The 19,580-nt window shown below is 36.7% G+C and overlaps 1 protein-coding gene across 2 annotated transcripts in view; it reads left to right on the top strand.

The window, feature by feature from the left end:
* PCCA (propionyl-CoA carboxylase subunit alpha) overlaps positions 1-19,580 on the top strand; it is a 278,565-nt gene that overhangs the window by 211,500 nt on the left and 47,485 nt on the right. For both annotated transcript variants that reach the window (XM_051780610.1, XM_051780611.1), the window contains exon 21: positions 9,095-9,148. In XM_051780610.1, coding sequence (XP_051636570.1) covers positions 9,095-9,148 — 54 coding nt within the window. The remainder of the gene's footprint in view (positions 1-9,094; positions 9,149-19,580) is intronic.

Genomic DNA, 19,580 nt, shown 5'->3' with positions numbered 1-19,580 from the left:
AAGAAGCAAATTAATTTTTTGTGTGCAGAAATGCTTTACCAAAATGGTTTCCCCTGCTTGTTTCTAAAGATGTTAGTGGCTTAGAGTTTGACTTAGACCTAGCTGTTGTGAATTTGGACTCTGCCTTTGCTGAAAATCAGAGAACCATAGGAATATAGTTACAATACATCTTCTTTAGGATTCAGATTTGAAGGGATTAGGTTTTATTTAATTGAAAATACAAATTTAAAATACATTTATATATAAACCATGATTTGAATAGGATATAACCTTTCAGGCAATATTTAGAGTAAAAATAAATGAATAAGTGAGGGGCTTAATGATTCCTGTGAAGAGCGAGTGGAAAAATAGAGGTTGAGTTGTGGAAAAGAAGCATAAGAACTCCAGTGGAACTGGAAGGGAGAGTGATGGTTCAGAATGGTATCGTGGAAAGTAATGACAAGTGGAACAAAAGTAACAGGCATATTTTAGGACAATGAGGGCATTTTTGCCCCTCTATCTCTTCTCCCATATACAAGTAAGCTAGATTTCGGTGAGTCCTGTGCCTGCAGAATTTGTCTATGGCCTCTTCTCTCTCCCTGTGCATATGAACTGGGGAGCAGGCAGAAGGAAGGAATAAGCTGTCTTTCCCATAGAGTTTGAACATCTTCTTTTATTCCTCATGGGAACAATAATCCAAGGGGGTAACAAGATAAATCAAGAACACCATGAAGTCCAGAGACAGGCTTGAACCTAGCTGCAGCTCTGTCCTTATTACAATCAAGTTGCAAGTAGGTGCCTTTTGCTGGGCCATTGCGCAGGAAAATCAGATATTTGCAGAGTGAGCAGGTTACTCAAGGAAAAAATGCGTGTAAGAGATCCTCAAACCCTCTTTGCTCTGCCACTGCTTTTGTTTGGGCAAGTTCTCAAAAACCACCCCACTGACCATTCAAATTCTGAGACTACTCCTTTGCAATGCCACATGGACAACTTTTACAACTGCTTAGTGCTGTTAAATGTTCTGCTTTCTTGATCGCATCATCAAACAGTCAACCCATCCTTATATGCCATTTACTTGCAGACAGTTCCCTGTAGGAAAAGGATGCTGAGTCAGAATCATAGATAGTTTGGTCTTAATTATTCGTCACGATCTTTGCCAACACTTTTTTATTTCCTCATTCTTTCATATGCACTCAGCCTTTTCAGTATCATATTGACCATGCTGGTTTCACAGCTCTACTAGCTCGCTGTCATGAAACCTTCTACCTTCTAAAAGTAGTGCAGGTGTTCTGCCTGGACCCCAGAAAATGTTTGGTGGCTTTTGGCGCCTTCAGCAAAGCAATTTTACAACGGCAGTGGTGATGCCTTCTCTTTGTATTTCCTGACTTGCAGAGAATTAGTTTCTGATAAACTGAAGCTCTGTAGGATGTAGGGGGAACTCAACTGGACAAGGTCCTGAGCAGCTCAATATCACTTTGACATTAGCCCTGCTTTGAACGGGGAATATGAGTACCTGATTTCCAGAAGTCCCTTCCTGTTCTGCGTCTCTATTGGACATCCCAAACTCTGCAGTAAAAAGGTCTTTGTCAGTCACAGCAAGGTGTGATTAAGAGAGTAATGGAGTTGCTAAACAAGAACACAATCCTGTAAAGCTGAAATAATCAGTCTCAAGCTTCAAGTGATTTTTTGAATGAAATAGATGAAGATTTGTCAGGGGAGCTTTCTCTACTTAGTGTTAAAGGGAATTCAGTGATGGCATCACTTATTTTTTCATTTAATTTATTTATTGCATCAACAATTGCAGCAGGAGTAGTATATTCTACATCCTGGGATATGAAAATTTAAGTGCTTCTCTGATACAATGTTTCTTTTGATTATTATTTTGGTATATAATAACAGAAAAAATGAAAATGCTGTAGGTTGTGAAGCCTTTGTTTCTGGGAAATGTCTGACAGGAGAACAAAGCCTGTGCCCACGTATTCATTTCCTTCAAACCTATAGAGACTTTTTCAAACATGTAATTTTTAAATTTTTTTAAGAAAAATGACCTTTTTTTTTTTTATTTTGCTGTTTTGAGATCTCAGATGTAATCTGTGATAATGATATATGCATTATATAGATTTCCAATCTAAAGTACCATTACCTCAGCACACTCATTTTCTCAAACCCTAAAAAGGATTTTGGGAAGGTTTAGTGTGTAGTGTTTGTGAAGACTGGTTGACAGTCCATTCTTTAGTGCTGTGCAATTACTGCACACACTCTGCTGTTGCTGTTGAACCCATGATTTGAAAATTATTCTTGGTAGGTTGTCTCCAGAAGAGAGACACAGAATGATTTGCAAACAGGGACAGACATTTGGTTATACTATACCCAAATAGCTATCCTTTTGGTTAAAGAAAAGCCAAAGTGTGAACCCCAGCACTGAATTCCTGATGGCCCACACTGATTACCTCATAACTCACTCCCTGGCTTTTTTTTTCAGTCTGTTCCAGTTATGGCTAACCTGGGCAAATCTGGTACAGATTTCTTGGCCATGGTTCAAATGGAGAATGTGTGATGGGAAGGGGAAAATTAAAGGAAATAAAAGATTGTGAAACTACAGCAGTAGAACTAAAAACACATATTACTCCCTTACCGATTTTTTCACGAAAATGAATTTTTTTTTTTTTTCATTTGGGAAGGAAATGAGTGATCAACTGCTTTGCTCAATCAGTCCTCCTGAAATGGGATTAGTTTTATCCTGTGCTACTCAAGGTGTTAATCAAATAACTTTAGTTGTCATCTTGTTCCGTATTTTTTTCCTTTTGGAGCTGTATATTTTCATGACAAACAATATTCAGGATGAATAACTATAAGGATTCTGTATGTGTCGAAAGACCAAAGCGTTGTGTTTAGTTCTTGACAGACATTGTAGTTTTATGATATCTAAACCTCGAAAGATGAAAAATGTTTCTCTTGAACATGCTAACACATTCAGAGAGCAAAGGGGAAGGAAGAGGAGGGCCACCAGAGAGTGAGAAAGGATCCTGTAGAGAATTTGTCTCAAGCCAGTCATAGACATTATCAGATCTAGAATCACATGGCAGCATTTTGTCTGCATATTGCCCCCCTATAAGAGCAAAACATATCATCGCATCCAAAAAGAGGGTAAAGTTTCCAGAAGTTCTAGTAATTTTGTGATTTAAGGTAGTAACAGCAAAAATTTAGAAGTTCACAGAGAAGACTAAACTCTTCATTATTGTAAATAGTTGTAAATATTGGGCTGGAGTCTCTTAGAGTCATTCTTTACCAATGCCAAATAAACAGTATTTGCTATGTTGTTGGGGGGGGGGGGGTTTGTTTGTTTGTTTGATTTTTTTGTTGTTTTTTTTGTTTGTTTGGGGTTTTTTTGGTGATGTTTTGTTGTTGTTGGGTTTTTTGCTATTATTGTTTGGTTGAAGTGTTTTTGTTTGATTTTGTTAGTTTTAAAGCCTCTCATCCACTTCTTTATAACACCTACCTCAAAGGGTTAAAGGATCACATGAACATGCTTGGAAGGCATTTTGTATATGTAATAGCAATATGTAATAGCAATATGTAATATGTAATAGCAATAGTAATATGTAATAGCAGTGATATTCATATTTAAAAAAAACAACTCTGTGAAAACAGGTAACAAGGTTAACAGTCACATTGGATATCACCTAAAGAAATATTGGAATGGATCTGTGTTTCTACTTTTCTGTTTACGGGAGGACAGAAATTCCAAAGTCATCTTCTGTAATTGAATCCCAGACATTAAGAGAATGGTTCTTTTAAAAAGTAGTAATATGGTGCCTCAGCCTCTTAGAAACTGCACCTGCACAATTATCTGTGTGGATTGATACCCTGTAAACCACTCACCCTGTGTTTAACATATGTATTTGTACTGTTTGGGAACAGATTGCGTTGAGTCCCTGGAAAGGGACTGAGGTAGCTTGCAACAGGTGCCAGGGGAGACCAGTATCTCAGCATCCTGGCAGGATTCCTTTTAAAGGGAAAGACTACTTCACCACAGTACCATTTATATCAGTCTTAGATATCTTTCACAAGTCAAAATGCTTCACAAACAGCAGGACTTGATCATCTCTTTTCCCACTGGATGACTGCTGCCTTGTAAGAACCTGGAAAATGTGGACATGCCCTGAGGAAGAACAATTCACTGAGGCTTTATTTACTATGAAGTGTGAACTGAAACTGGTAATGGCTAAGGGTAGAGCAGTGCACAAAGTCGGGCTAACTTCCTATCTGTAGTTTCATGCTCTAAGGGGAGAAAATTCTGAACCATCAGTGCAAAATGCTAAATTGTGAAAAAGTAGGGTGATTCCCAAAGTGGAAAGGTTTGTGAGGCTGAACAAGTCTGAACATATAGTGCAATGCTGAAAGTCTACAGCATGCAAGAAAGTTTGTTTACATTGCTAGTCTGGGATTACATGCTTTGACTGCGATTTTGCGTGGTGGAAAGGCACTGCTGAAATGAACTTCTGCTTTCTGTGGAGGTTCTAGCAGGAGAGGGAAAAGGAGATTGATAAGACCAAATCAATCCTTGCTATTTGACGAGAGGATGACTTAATGGTTTCACAGCTACTTCTGCAGCTTTCTCCTCCTCTCTGACCCTGCCATGGGACTCCAAAGGTAAGAGTGACTTAGGTGGAAAATGGAGCTTTCCAGATGTCCAAGCACCCTCACATACAAAATCGCATAGATTAAGTACTAGCAGATGAATCTGGTATAACTTTACAAGCTAAAATACGGTGGGTTTTTTTCCACTGACTTCCCTATTGTGGGAATAATTTGTTTTTTAATTAAACCTGTCTGAGGATGATTCTAGCCTGTGTTTTGCTAGGTTGGGTTTTCAAGAATTATAAGTACTGGCCAAAAAGTGGATAGCATTCTCCATTTGAAATTCATGGCATAAGATGTTCAGAATGTCTGTTAGCAAGCAGTTGAAATGAAGCAATAGGGCTGGGCTGCAAGAAATTCTGCATTCTGAAAAACAGCACCATGCTGGGAAACTACCAGTGTTTCATTCAAATTTTATCTATAGCCTATCTATAGATTTTCTGGGCTTGTTATTTTGTTTTTGGTTCTGTATAGTTTGCTATGTCTTGTCCAACTAGTAATGTAGTCATGCCATAGCTTGAAAAAGTCACAAAAAACGTTGAGTGACAAGCTGTAAGTTTTCTGTAAGAAATGGTCTCCAGCTTTACTTTTTCAAGATGAATGGGTTTGAGAAACTTAAATAGAGATATATATGATTGCCTTTGCCAGCTCATATTCATTCTGACTTCACACATCACCTTTTCATTTGTAAACAAGGCAAGAAAACTGCTTTTGGTCTGCTGGAGTTTCTTTGGTTTTGTATCCTTCCTCCTCTGCAGCTGCTCACTTCTAGTAGCCTGGAGAGCCTGAGATACCAGAAGATTTGTGGGAAAATATTCTAAGATCTTATTGTTGTCTACTAACATCTGTCAGTTTAGAATGTCTTTCAGTAATACATATTTTATGTTTTGAGCTGAGCTTTATCCTTTTTCATGTAAAGGTTGTTATCATTTTTATCTGCAAGTGCTCAGCTACGGGAGGCTTAATGCAAAGCTGATTGTAACCCTACTGCATCTTATGATGAATAGATCATTGATACCCAACTAAGTGGAAATAATTTTCTATGGCAAAGCAGAAGAATTTAAAGTCATATCACACTGACCTCTGGTAATTTGCTGGGATTTATAGATTAAAATGATTATTTGTGAAATAAGTATGGTATAGCATACACAAGATAGAGAAGGAAAATCAAATACATTTTATATGATTGTAATGCACTTGTCTGTTTTTACATGAGTGCATAAGGATTTTGTTTGTATATACATGGCATGTGCAGTATAACATACTGTAACCTGTGTGTGTAAAAATACATATAATATTTATATAACAGTCATACCTGTTTGACAGCTTTGAGACTGCAGATCGATTTTCTTGAAGTTGTGATTTTTTTTCATATTTGAGTTAGCTTGTTACTTTCTCATAGGAAAAAATATACTTTTAACTCATATGATAGTAATTAAGTTAGTCTGAAGCTCTGTCAGTTGAATTGACTAGAAAAGCCTTGGTTATTTCTAAGATCACATAATTTATGTCAAGAATGTAATTTTTACTGTATTGTTAGGTAAACACAAGGTAAAGTTTTGTCTTTGAACAAATGGTAGACTTTCCTTGCCTTTTTGTTGTAAACCTTCTAGCAAATAATGTGCAATTTATTCGGAAAGCAATGACAATATGTATAATTAGCTATTCTCTATTGTTACCTCTATTTGATTACTTTGGTGCTATCACATGCAATATGAAACCATCTATTATGAGGTATAGAATATGTATATATCTAACTTTACAGGAGAAACTGGAGACTAGTCCTTTTTCTGAAGAGGCAGAAAATAAAAGAATAATTGTTAATCATGTCCTTTCATTTTCTATAAAACATCAATTACATTTACACATCCCAGAAACACTAGCCCACCAGTGGAACAGAAAAAACTCTTCAGTATGCTTCAAAAAAAGTCTAATCACATCTAATAGCTGAAATTTATTTACAACTGTAATTTGAAACATTAATTATGATAATGTGCTGACTTCTTTTGTAGCACAGTTCTCAAAAACCTGGCAGTTCTCTTTTTGGTCTTGATGTAACATATGTTTTGTGACTTGGAGAATTTCTCTACCTTTCTTTCTTGTTTTTGTTTTTTACATATACCCAGAAGGGAAATTTCTTTTTCTCCTCTGTTAACTATTTTTGTCACCTTCTCAGTTATTTTCCTCCTCCCCTCACTGGATGTTAATTTAAGAGATGGATTTTAGCACTTATTCTGACTCTTAATGCAATTGACAACTGAATGTAATGCTTTGTATTTTGGACACAGCAAACAGTAGCAGTGAGGATTTACTATCCTGTGATAGCAGTGTGCTCCAACAGCATCAGAGCAGGAAAAACACTGCTCATATCTTTGTCTTGTCCTGAGACTGAGGCTTTACAAGGTGCCTTCGTGATGTACATATATATTTGGCTTTATTAACTTATTTTTGAAAGGGCTTCATTATTGCAATGCTAGCTTATTTGGTTGCGTTTAAAGAGAATCTGTGTGAGGAAATACTATAATGGTTTGCTTTTCAGTTGTAAAAAAAAAAAGTTGAGTTGTCAAGATACCTGGCTTTACTCTGAAAGCCTTTAAAGAAAATGAATAAAGGGCTCTGTTTTTCTTGTTGTTTTGTTTCGTTTTTTAAGTTGTGTTTTTCTGTATGACAGGGAGATTAGCCAAAAAAAATGGAATTTTTATTAGGACATGAAAAGGTCTCTAATGACCCTTGAAAGCAGACAAAAGGGTAGCACAATAAGTGACAGAACTCTAACGAGGGTGGAGGGCATTCCAGGAAAAAAAGAAATTAAATCCTTTAATTTTTTTCGGCTTGCCATTTTCTGACAGCTTATCAAGTGGTTGGGACTTGTTTGTTTTGGCATGCGGTTCATTCATTGTAGGCAGCCGACACTTTGTTCTTCTTTGTGGTTTCCAAAACCTGATTGTGTTTATCCCAGACTGTGGGAAAAGTGTATATTCCTGTTTCCTTTATAAAAGTAAACGTCAGGTTTTGTATGAAATTTTATTTCCCATATTTTCCATTCCATTAATCATTATTGTTGAAATATGTCAGGCTTTGGCACATCACCCTTTGTTTTCATATGATTGTACAGATTGCAATGTCAGTGTGTGACCTATTAAGTAAAAAAATAAGCATGTTTGGGCTCTAGTAATTATTACTTCATAACGTGTAGCTGAGGAACATGCACCAGTAGTGAAAAGGGACCAGAATTTAATTTATTGCTATTAAAATTGTTTTGGGGGATATCTAGCTATTGTTGTATAGCTAGCACTTTCTCATTGGGTCTAGAGAAGACAACTTAGGGGAGCCATGATAATGGTTCTTCATATACCTGTAGGTAGCTGTAAAGAGGAAGGGAATAATCTGTGTTTCCTGTCTGCGATGAAAAAGAGGAGAATTAATGTGTGTAATAAAGTTGAACTCAGCGTTATTTTAGTCAACTATTAGGAAAAAACTTACTAATGGTAAACATGAAGGAACACTGGGATAAATTGCTTAGGGAGATAGTGAAATCTCTGCAATTGAAAGATTTTAAAAATGGATTAGACACATATCATTTGGCAGTGACACTGGTTGTTTTGCTTCTGCTAGGGGTTCCAGGCTAGACGATCACTCAAGATTATTTGCAGCCCTGTTCTTATGATTTGTTGTCTTTAAAATGCTGAAGATTTCTGTGCAGCTCTTTGTTTGCAATTATACTCTTCTCAGATCTATGCTTTGGTACTTGTATGTATGCCTGGCATTGTGTAAGATTAGGGCTGTGTTCCATGACTAAGGACTATATGTGCTGTAGTTTAAACAGTGGGAAGAAAATTGAAAAAATACCCACTTTTTACATTGAAGGAGGAAACAATTAACGGAAAGAAAGAGTTCTTTATACATTTTCCATATTTAAATTATGTTTAATGCTGTGTGAAATCAGTAACGTATTTTCTCTTGCATTGTCTTGTGGCTTATTGACAATGTAATATTTGAAGACTGTTTAATAACTTCAATCAACTCTTGAACCACAGTAGGTGACCAGACATTTCATAAGGTCATTTTTTTTTCTGTTTTCAAAGTAGCATCATTGGAGGTTTGCATTTTAAAAAGAGATTAAAATGTCTCTCATTAGGAGAGAAGGAAGATAATACTAAATGTGGGTATCATGAATACAGAATTACAGACGTTTGGAGATGGCAGAAGCCTCATTATTCATGGCATTTGAGCCCAAGGTTTTACTGTGTTGTACTTTGACATATTTGCTTTCATTGTTCTTCAAAAATAAATTTTACTGAGTTGACTGAACTAAAACCAAAATCTGAGATGAAGTATGATTTAGGTTTCTAGTACTTCTGTTGAAGGAAATTATTTGTGTATTCAATTATTTTTTATGGTGGTGATGTCATAAAATGGAATGGTTACAAATTCTGGAGATGCTTTAATCAGTTCTTACATTTGTGTTTTTCAGCGCATTTCTCGGAATGCCTCTGGAGAGACAAACATTCAGTTTCTAGGCACAGTGGTAAGCTTTTAATAACTATTGTCAAGAGTTATATTGGTAGAAGAATATAATGTAAGCAGAAAATAGGTAAGTTACACTGGTAGCACATTTACACATGTATTTCTGATGGTTAGTATTATGTGTAATTATTCTGAGCTCAACAGGTGAATGTAGGCAAATATCTGAAGATAACTTCCAGGGCACAGTGCACAGTATCTGTGTTCCACATTTCCATTGATGCAAGTCTGCATCTGTTTCATTTGGAAGGGATTTAAAAATAAGGGGGTTGTAGACTTGTAAGCTTATTGCAGTATACTGAGGTTTGATCTGCATCAGTGTAAATCCCATTCTTCCTCACCAACTCAAATATGTGATCTCTGTTGCTTCACTGGTATCACATACTTTTGTGTCCCAGAGGTGGATCAGTAACTGTCTTATGAAAAGACTAATTAATAATGAAAAGTGTTCTATTCTTTTCTTACTCTAACCAGATTTGGTAGTTCTGCAGTTCTTCCAGATTTTGTTTACTGGATAGAAGTTCGCCTAAAATCCAGATCAGGTTTTATACCATTAGACAGAATTTGCTAATAAAATTATTGTCTAGAGCAGTCATGTATAATATAGAAACTGAAGTTTTGCATTAGGTTATGGATGCTTATAAACATACATGTGATTGAAGCAACTTCCAGTTCCATGATTTGCATGATTAAAATGCAGTCATGGAATTTTTCCAAGTTCCATGTGCACTAAAAATAGTTCTGAAAAGGAGATAAAATTGAAGTATCCTCTAAAGTAAGTTGTTCTGCCTGCTGCAGGACCTACCATCTTTGTGCACTATATGTTTTCAACAAAAGTAGATTAAGATTGCATGTGATCATACTTTCATTCTACTGACTTGTTATTAGTTCCTCTACAAGTCCTGCAAAGCCATTTTTTGTAAGGTGTAACATGGTAAGGGTAAACATAACAAGAATGCCTTGCATGTATGTTTTTACATACCTTGCATATTGGTTTTTAGAAATGAAAAATGCCCCAATATTATTTTACTTCGGTAATAGATCTCTATATATGCATATTCATTTATTTGTCTTAGTCTCAAGCAGAATGACAGTTACATAAAGACATAAAACAAAAGTTTTGTTCTGCACTGTTGTATTTATAATGATGCTTCAGCTCTGGAGTTGCAACCTGGATATGTGAGATTGCTGCCAGGTTACTGACTGGATAGTCTTTGTGTGAGAATAAAATAATTACTCCAAGTAGATAAGGTATAAACACAAATGCAACTTGTGAATACTGAATAGATTTTAATTGGTTCCTCTGTAACTGGGTACTGTTGCAGGGAAAATTCTGATTGTGTATTTAGTGACATTAAAAATTAAATTTGATGTTAAGTTAGCTATGCAAATATTTTGTATTCATTTATTAGAAGTGCCCCTAAGTCTTACTTACAGACTAGAACTTGTGTTCTGAGCCTTTTGTAGCAGGAAAAGCTTATAAAAGAGGAAATAGAATTGATGTGCTTTTAGCTTTAAAAAAAAAAGATGATGAAACAGCTAAGGGATTGTAATATATGTTAGATCTTACTGACTAGCTCATGTGTGTTTATTGAATCCTAATTATTTGGGGAAATCAAGTATGTGATTACAACTAAAATTCTCAGGAGGACTAAACAGAAAAGCCTTTAGTATTCTGTCTGTAATTTTTTTATTTAATATAAATTATGCCCGTGTCTTGCTGATCAAACCTAGAGAGAGCTTCAGCGAGCAGGGCAGAGAAGCAGTAATGAAGTCTGCTTCCCAGGGTTTGCCCCAATACCAGTTTTCCCATAGAATCCAAAGCAGAGTCTGCACCTGTGCTTCTGTCAGTTCCTCTAGCCTAATGGCCTCCTTTCCTCTATTTGCTATTTAGTTTGTCCTTTACTTGTTTAACATCCTTCTAGTCTTCTGATTTAAACTTAATACACTCAGCTTAGGTGATGGGGAGAAGGATACAATGATATCTCCTACAGATTGCTGCACAGTCTCTATGTATGTACCTGTGTGTGTATGTGTACACATATACAAATGTAAATGTTCAAAAAAAGAAAATGTCATCTTAATGAAGGCCCTAGAAATACATTTTGAGTTCACCATTACATATCTTACTAAACCCTTGCTAAGTACAGTCAACATAGTAAGTGTTTGAAAGGAATATTTAACAGCAAAAGACTCTTGATTGCTCATTATTATTATGATGATGTGGTGTTATCAACATAATAAACAGCTTGCAAAATTACTTCTCTACTCTTTTTTCATAGTAGTAAACCTTAAGGATAGCTTTGAGCATTCTGCGTTCCTTTTGATCAGGACAAATGTTGATGGCACTCCAGTGGTAGAAGGCAGCACGACATTACTGAGTGTACAGACTGCTGGCCTGTCCAGCAGAATGTATTTTTAGAACCAGCTGATAAGGAGCACAGCTTGCTTGGCTTGTCAGGAAGGCATCAGCTTCAATAAGTGGCTTCACTTGATTTTTTGACATTATATGGTAAAAACAACTCTGCTACTGGATTTTGATAAAACACAACCCTCTGCTTCAGCAAGGCAGTTGACACTCTGAGGGAAAGTGAAAGTTGTACTTCTCTATTAGAAATATCCTTGCTGTCCCAGTTACTTAGGTGGAGGACAGAGAAAACTGCATTGCAGGTGAAAGACAACAGTGTAATGTGAGTTCTGCTGCATAACATATGATAAACATCTGGACAGTAGGACAAATGTTTCTGTTAGGGTAACAGCATATTTCTGTTATTCTAGAGGAAAACAGGAAAAATCATGTTGCTTTCCCCAGCACTGACTGCACACTGTTAGCATCATTTGGGGATCTATATGGATTTGTAATAATGTTTCTGTTTGTTTCTGATCATGAGTAGAAATTAATTCCTACTTGAGCATTTCTCTCCGAATTGTAGTGGCATTAGATAGCTTATTTCCTCCAAATAGTTTTTTGACAGAGAGTTGTGAGTCTCAGATAGGATAGGGACTCATGCTTTCGAAGGATGTATAAGGATGTTTCTGCCTGAGGAGCGACCAACTTGTAGCTGTAAGAAGTACAGTGTTGAATGGGAAACTGCACTGGTTTGGCATAATTTTTTTGTGATAATAATATTGAGTCCTGATTAAATTATTTCAGAGCAGATCCTGGGTTATTGATGTAACTGAGATTTTACATGAGTTTTTACTCATTTGTCCCCTCTGATAAATGTTACTAGATATGATGTGCTGAGGGAGTCCTGCTATTTTGCCACTTTACATTAAATTGAGATATTTAGATATTGTATTTATTAATAGCATTACCATAATACTGAGGAATCTGATTGTGTTATATATTGTACAAAGAAAAAGGAAACAAGATGGTACATGCTTTAGATTAATGTCCAAAACTGTGCCCAAAAGCAAGAGGACAGAAAACACATCTTTTATGAGTTGTCTTGTATGTGTAGGCAGCTCACAGAAGTAGGTTTGTCAAAAACATAGAATCACATAATTGTTTAGGTTGTAAAAAGTTCTCCAAGATCATTGATTCCAACCATTAACCCAACACTACCAAGTCCACTACTAAACAATGTCCCCAAGTACCACATCTACATGTCCCTACCTGCAGGGATGGTGACTGCACCACTTCCCTGGACAGCTGCTCAATGCTTGACAGCCCTTTCGGTGAAAAAAGTTTTCATAATATCCAATTTAAACCTCCCCTGGTGCAATTTGATGTTGTTTCCTCTCATCCCTTGTTACCTGGGAGAAGAGACCGACACCCACTTGGCTACTCAGATAGTTGTAGAGAGTGAGAAGGTCCCCCTGAGCCTTCTTTGGTCCAGGCTAAACAACCTCAGCTTCCTCAACTGCTCCTCATGATTTGTTCTCTAGATGTAAAGAACTATATTAAATAACTACATAAAGCTATACTAAGTTCTCTGCACAGAGCTTCTGCTTCATGTTCTGTGATTCAAAAAACTGTATGTTTGAGTACTTTCTTCAGAGGACCAAAGTTCACCCTTCATTCCTGTCTATCTAGTTAGCCTCCAGTTTGTTGTGTCTTCTGTCTTTTCATTCCACCTTCTGTTCTCTTACATGAGATAAATGTTTTTTGCTGGCCCTAGTCATTTGCTGGTTATTCAAGGCTCACAGCTGGATTTCGGCAATGGAACACGTCTGGGCAGGCAGCCTTTATCACTAAGAAAGCTGCGAATATATAGAGAACTGCAGATTATTGTGGAAGCATTTAATGTGTTCTAAACTCTGTGTAATGGCCTCTGTGTAGGATTTCAAATAAAGAAGTTGTGTATGTTCGGATAGTGAGCAGCCTGGCTCCATCACATCTGTAATGCCATTGTCAGCTTTGGGCTGCAGGCCATGCTTGACAGCAATGCTTTGCTGGCCCAGGAGAACACTTTCTTCAAAAGAGGCAGTCCTTATCCTCTGCTCATCATTTGTACTATTTCTTTGATCTTCTCTAATATCAGAGCAGCAATATAAACACTTTTTTTCCTTTGGGGAACAGTGAAAGAACATGTAGGTAACATGCTGGTCATGTTGCTCAGTATATCAGTTAATGTTCCTTCAGTGGGGAACACAATATACAAACCCACATGGTACTCTGGCCTAAGAATCAGTTCCTCTTTAGGTGCTTTCTGAGTTTCCTAGCACAGTTTTCTTGGTTCATGTCTCATTGGAGGTTTTTTTGTTGCTTTAGTCTCATCCTTGATGGAGTGCTTTTTGCCACCTTTGATCTACAAAACATTTGAAGTTTTGGTCTGGTAGCTTATGATTACTGTTAGGCTGTTGATGCTATACTTGCTTTTCTTCAGCCTTTTTACAGACCCACTTAAAATAGTCCTGAGAACCCACCACTGTGACCAGATCTGCAAATTCCAGGTCAAGAACACTGGATTTAGGAAAACTAGTCTCTGCCGAGCCCTGGCCATGCTTTTAGCATCGCTGGCATGCATTTTGGTACAGTAGTCATCACACTTAGTGACTTTTTGATTGTTTTTTGGCTGCTTCCAGGTAGATTGGCAAAGGGATGTTTCATACATAATTAGGGTTTAGCTGTGTATGCTGTTCAAGAAGTTGGTCAGACATGGAGAGCTTTACCTAAAGGCATTCCTCAAAGTCTTTGCCTTTGCTTCTTCTCTTACTGCATTTTCATCAGTTATGTATCTAAGGTAATCTTAGGACCTACAGGCCAGTATACTAACTTTTCTTCTCACTGCTGATTCTCCTTTCTGCTCCCTCTTGCCATGACTTTGCTTTTGCTCCAATAGCAAGCTTCCAACTTTTTGTCCCATTACTGAGGCTTACAAATTGTCCTGAAACTCTTCAGTTTGTCTGTAATCTCAGCTTTCAGACAGCTTCCTCCTCCTTTTTCTTCTCCTTGCATTCTTACAAAGCTTAGACTGTATGAGTCTAATGTAGTTTACAAAGACAAATGTTTCACAACCTGTTTCTTTCACCCTTACAAATCGTTGCAGTTCTTTCTTTATGCTTTTCTTTCTGTATATGACTATTTCTGAAACTAGATACTGAAGATTTATGCAGACTTTCAAACATTGGTTGAAAACCTCCAGAGGTTACAAAGGTGGTATTTATTGAAATATGTAGAGTATTAACCACAGGAAAATAAATATAGTCTGGTAGGTGTTTATTTTGCAACCTAATGTCTTTTTTAAAATAGTTCTTTTACTCTCCCTTTTTACAAGTCTTAAGATTATGGTCCCTGCTGATCTAAAGGGAATTGTACTGTTGTACAGGCGGTTTTTTTTTCTTTTCATCCATTTTCAGAGGAACTGTGATTCACAGTCCTTCTAGTATTAGAGCTGTTGTCAGTGGCATTTCAGTAGTGCAGAAGGTGTCACCAGGAAAAACATGAAGTTGCTTCTGAAATAATTAACTTCCTCTAGTCCCTTTTGAACATGGGCGATGAGAATCCTGAGCCTGGCAACAAGGTGCTGCAGTATTCTGTGGAAAGTGGATAATTCATGCAACAAGGATTTCACTTGTGAAAGTAGTGACTGTCATTAGGACTTGGCACTGAGAATTGTTGCAGTTCATAGGATGTGAATGATCAGGTGCAGCCACACAGCTACACATGCTGTTCCCATTCCAATTGTTATATATTTGCATGTTTAAAGCAGAAGGTATAGTGAATGTGTCAAAACTGTCCATTGGAGGAAAACTCAGAAACACCTGAGAGATTTAGAAATCCTGGCGTTACCAAAAGCCGTGTCCCTAAAATCACTTAGGATTATTTTGGAAATCTTGCTCAGGATTCCTTTGGAAAGAGAAATAAGAAAACACTCGAAGTCCTTAATGTTGGTGGATGCTGTAGCATGTGTGTGATCTGTAGTAGTCTTTGTTTATAATAAATTATGCCCCTTATCCCTCAGAGATAAGCAAATGGAAGAGAAGGATTTTGATTTTGCATACCTCATTTGACAAGTTTCTTTCTTATTGAGCTCAGTAACACTTCAAGGACAAGGACTGAACTTAGTTGGTTAGCCTATTACTTCTCAGATCACGAGTGGACAGCTTATCAAAAGGTAACTCAATTGATTTCCTTTGGTAGACTATGATTCACCAGTGTTGAAATGATTATTAGTTGTTTTATTTGGCCAAAGAAGTATTGTTGTTCTAGTTGTTTTTAACTGTATCAAGACTGTCACCTCATAGTGAAGATGAACATTTTGTTATGAAGATGTCTACTGCCAAGTAAGAAACATACATGTAGCCCATGTTTTTAAACAGCTTTCTGATGTCTCCAACTTTGGCATATACCCAAAATGTTTAGGAAGTATTAATTTATATGGCTTTGAAGCTTAACCAGGAATCTTAATGACAAAGGCATGATGAAGCTAGTAAAGCTAATTTAAAGTCTCTGAATGTAAATTTTAAATGAAGTTTTTATTGATAATAAATTTACTTTCTTTCTTATTAGTCTTTTAGGCTTTGATGGTAATATCAGTAAAATAAACATGTTTTACAAAGATTTAACATTAAAAATGCTATTAATATGACCCTTGGTACACCAGCACAATTAGATTTCAAAGTGAGCATTTAGGATGTAACAGCGATTAATGACAACCATCGAAAACAATTTTGAACTCCATCAGTTTAACTCAGGAGGGTAAACTTAATATGATAATTTATCTAGTTGAATTGTATCAGCTTAGCAGGAAAGTATGCAAATATGTGACCCTTACCTAGAATCTAAATGGATGCTGTGCTGATAGATTTATCAGTTCCATTAAAGAACTTTAGGGAACTTTGGAATTTCAGCAATTGTTCCCTTGGAGGTTGAAAACCAAACCTGATCTCATACTGGGACCATTCTGGTCTGCATATTTCCATAATTTGCCTTTGCTACTAATATGACAGCAAGACGCAAATAACTGTTTCTAATAATATCAAATGGAGTTGTGGAGGACAGCATTTTAATGTAGTAAAAGACCTCCCCGTGGGGTTGTTATTGCCACTATAGAACAGCAGTTACACAGTTGCAACAATAGTCTCTTAATTGATTCGTTTAATTAGCAAGAGATGAAGCTTGTGCTGCATCTTGTCATCTGTTATCATGGGGGCGGCTACAAAAGAATCTTTGCATTTGTCACTCTTTATGGTCAGGTTTAAGTAGAGTAAAATGCATTAGAGTTGTAGAGGTGAGCGTTGGTGAGAATGTTTTGTGAGCATGCTTCCAGACAGGTTTTCAGTGTGTGGACATTTAAGAATCAGGATGGTCTTTGGGGTAGAATTTATGACAAAGCATTGTTTTATGGGGGGAAGATCTTAATCCAGCAATGCCTGGCATTTCTAACCTAAATATGCAAATCTAAGTATTATAGGAATGGTGGATTATTTGGGGCAGCACTGTTGTAGACTAGATTTACTTGGAAGAAATAGGGTCAGATTAGTGAAACCAGCCATCTGCCTTGTGATTGCTTTTTCGTGGCGTTTTTGTGTCCAGACTAGATAAACAAGGAGTTACATGAGACCATGGCCCATGGTAGGAAGCATATGTAAAAGAGGGACTTTTGGTTGGTTTTCTCCAGAGTAGCTATGGATACAGATATAGTGCTGTGCTTGTTCCTGGGAGATGAAGTGATTTTTTTACTCAGATCTGTTTTATTTACATTTTAAGTGTATGTAAATAAATATATTTTAAAGACATGTAAATATATTGGGAGCTTCAGTTTCATTTTTCTCCTCTCCTTGTCTTAGTTTTGTCTTCTGTTCAAGGTTATTCTTCCTTATGGAAGGAAATATTTGTAGAAGAGGACAGGCTTCTCGTCAAATGCTAATTAAGAAAATGAAGGTTAAATTGGCATACTTCCATTGTCATAGCACTGACCTAAAATAAGGGATCTCTTACTAACCTGAAATAAATTAGAGAGGGAAGCAAGTAATTCTATGCATGTGAAACACTTGAGATGTCTTCTCCTGGTCTGTTTTTTTAAATGACTGTGCTTTGCAGTTTCTTTTTGTTTGTTTGTTTTTGTTTTTTCTACTTGTGTGTTGTAGTTTGACAGGGTGTCTAATTTTGGAATACAATGGTCCTGTCACTCCATGTAGCAAAAGGAAACATGCTATTAGAGAAGACATGCTTTCTAGGACAATTTAAACGAAGATTTAGCCCACTTATCATTAAAGATCCCATGATAATTTCCACAAGGTTCTGAGATTGCTTCATATTCTGTGAGTCTTGGCCAAAGTCCACTTTGTGTAATTACCTTCTGTCTACACAAATCCCTAATGCAATTTTAGATGTGTTCCGGATTTCTCACTTCCTGTCCTAAACACTGAAAATATTGCTACACACTGATCATAATTACTATGTGTTGTAGCCCAAGTTCAGATAAAGAGATTACTTAGTGAATTTTGTGTTTCTATTGTTAAAGCACTAGAATACATGACAAAAGATGAGTAAACAGTAGGATATAAATTAAATCCATGAACTGATGGAATAACTAATTTTTTGACATTTTTGTTTCACTGCATTTTGTCTGTTTTTGAAATATCTCTAAAATATGTCTACTACTAGGACCATCAGTGAGGAAAAGACCAACTCTCAGACCATATCTCAGACCAGGTCAAACTTAACAAAACAAAATGGTTCTTTGAAGCAGGTGGGAAACCGGTGTGGGGCTCTAAGTGCTGTCATCATGCGCTTCATGTGTTTCATACTTTTTTGTGCCCACAGCTGAAACCCTTGACCGTGCATTTGTCTCTTAACTAAAACTGGTTTCAGTTCCTCTTTCTGGATGCCTTTCATGAACTCCAGAATGTGTTCAACCATGCTGTCTTTAAAATGGTCTGCTTCTGTGTTGTCTCGTTTGATAGAATTTATTGCCTTCTACTTGAAGTTTATTCTTCCTGTCTTCATTACCAAAACCTTTGTTGTATGCCATGTCAGATCTTTTTTCCTGATACTTAATTTCTTCTTTCTAGTCATCCTTTCTTTGTTTTTTCTGCCATATTTAACTTCTCCATCTTTTCTCAGATTGCTTCTCTTGTACATTTCCTGTTTCAGGTTCTTTTAGGTATACTTGTGTTTTATTTTTGTTGGGTTTTTTTCTTGCTAGAAAGATACATGAGTTGAGAAGAGAGTATTAATTAATTAATTAGTATTAATCTGACATTAACTTTCATGTTTTTCTGTAAGTAGCATTTAGGAGAAAGATGAGGATAAGAATGAACTTTAGAAAAATTACTATGCATCAGCAAGTCATACAGCTAATGGAGTTAACATATAAGTATTATAGACGGGGAATACCAGGGACTCTTGTAACACAAAAGTCTTTCCTTTGTCTATCCATTTTCTTCATTGCATGTCAAATCAGTATTTTGAAGCTCTGCAAATTTTTTCCAGTGTTCATTTAAGGCTCTGTGCAAGTAACCAGGGGAATTTATCATGCAGGAGCAGACAGTTTATTGAATGTTTTTATGAAACTAAAGTTTCCTATAAATTCTCTCATGTAAATTACATTGAAAATTACATTAATGATGTTTTAACAAAGATCCTGTGCATTTCTGCTTATCTGAAGAATAGCAATGCACGCTACTGCAAGCACTCATCCTGGTGCTACTCACAAATGGGCAGTCTCCATTTCATTCATGCTATTTGGTATTTAGAGCCCTTACTTCACAGTAAGGCAAAGGAAGGTGAAGGACAGAGCAGTGGTAGTAGGAAGTATGCTTGTGTGACCATCTCCCAAACACCAGTCTTATGTCTTGGAGAGGTGCCATGTTGGCAGGGTGCACAGGAAGTATTTGCATAGCAAATTGTGTTATGAACAGCAGAACCACAACAAGGTTCTTCCTGCATCTAATGATAATTGTTTGACTGGGGGGAGGGAGGGAGAAAAGAGAGGTCAGGGCAATGGGGATGAAAAGGAAAGGCCCACACTGTTGTAAGGACA

The sequence above is a fragment of the Manacus candei genome, unplaced genomic scaffold, assembly GCF_025592945.1.
Source record: "Manacus candei isolate 608988 ecotype Guabito, Panama unplaced genomic scaffold, ASM2559294v1 h1tg000014l, whole genome shotgun sequence".
Classification (NCBI taxonomy): domain Eukaryota; kingdom Metazoa; phylum Chordata; class Aves; order Passeriformes; family Pipridae; genus Manacus; species Manacus candei.
This window is presented reverse-complemented; position numbering and strand designations above follow the sequence as displayed.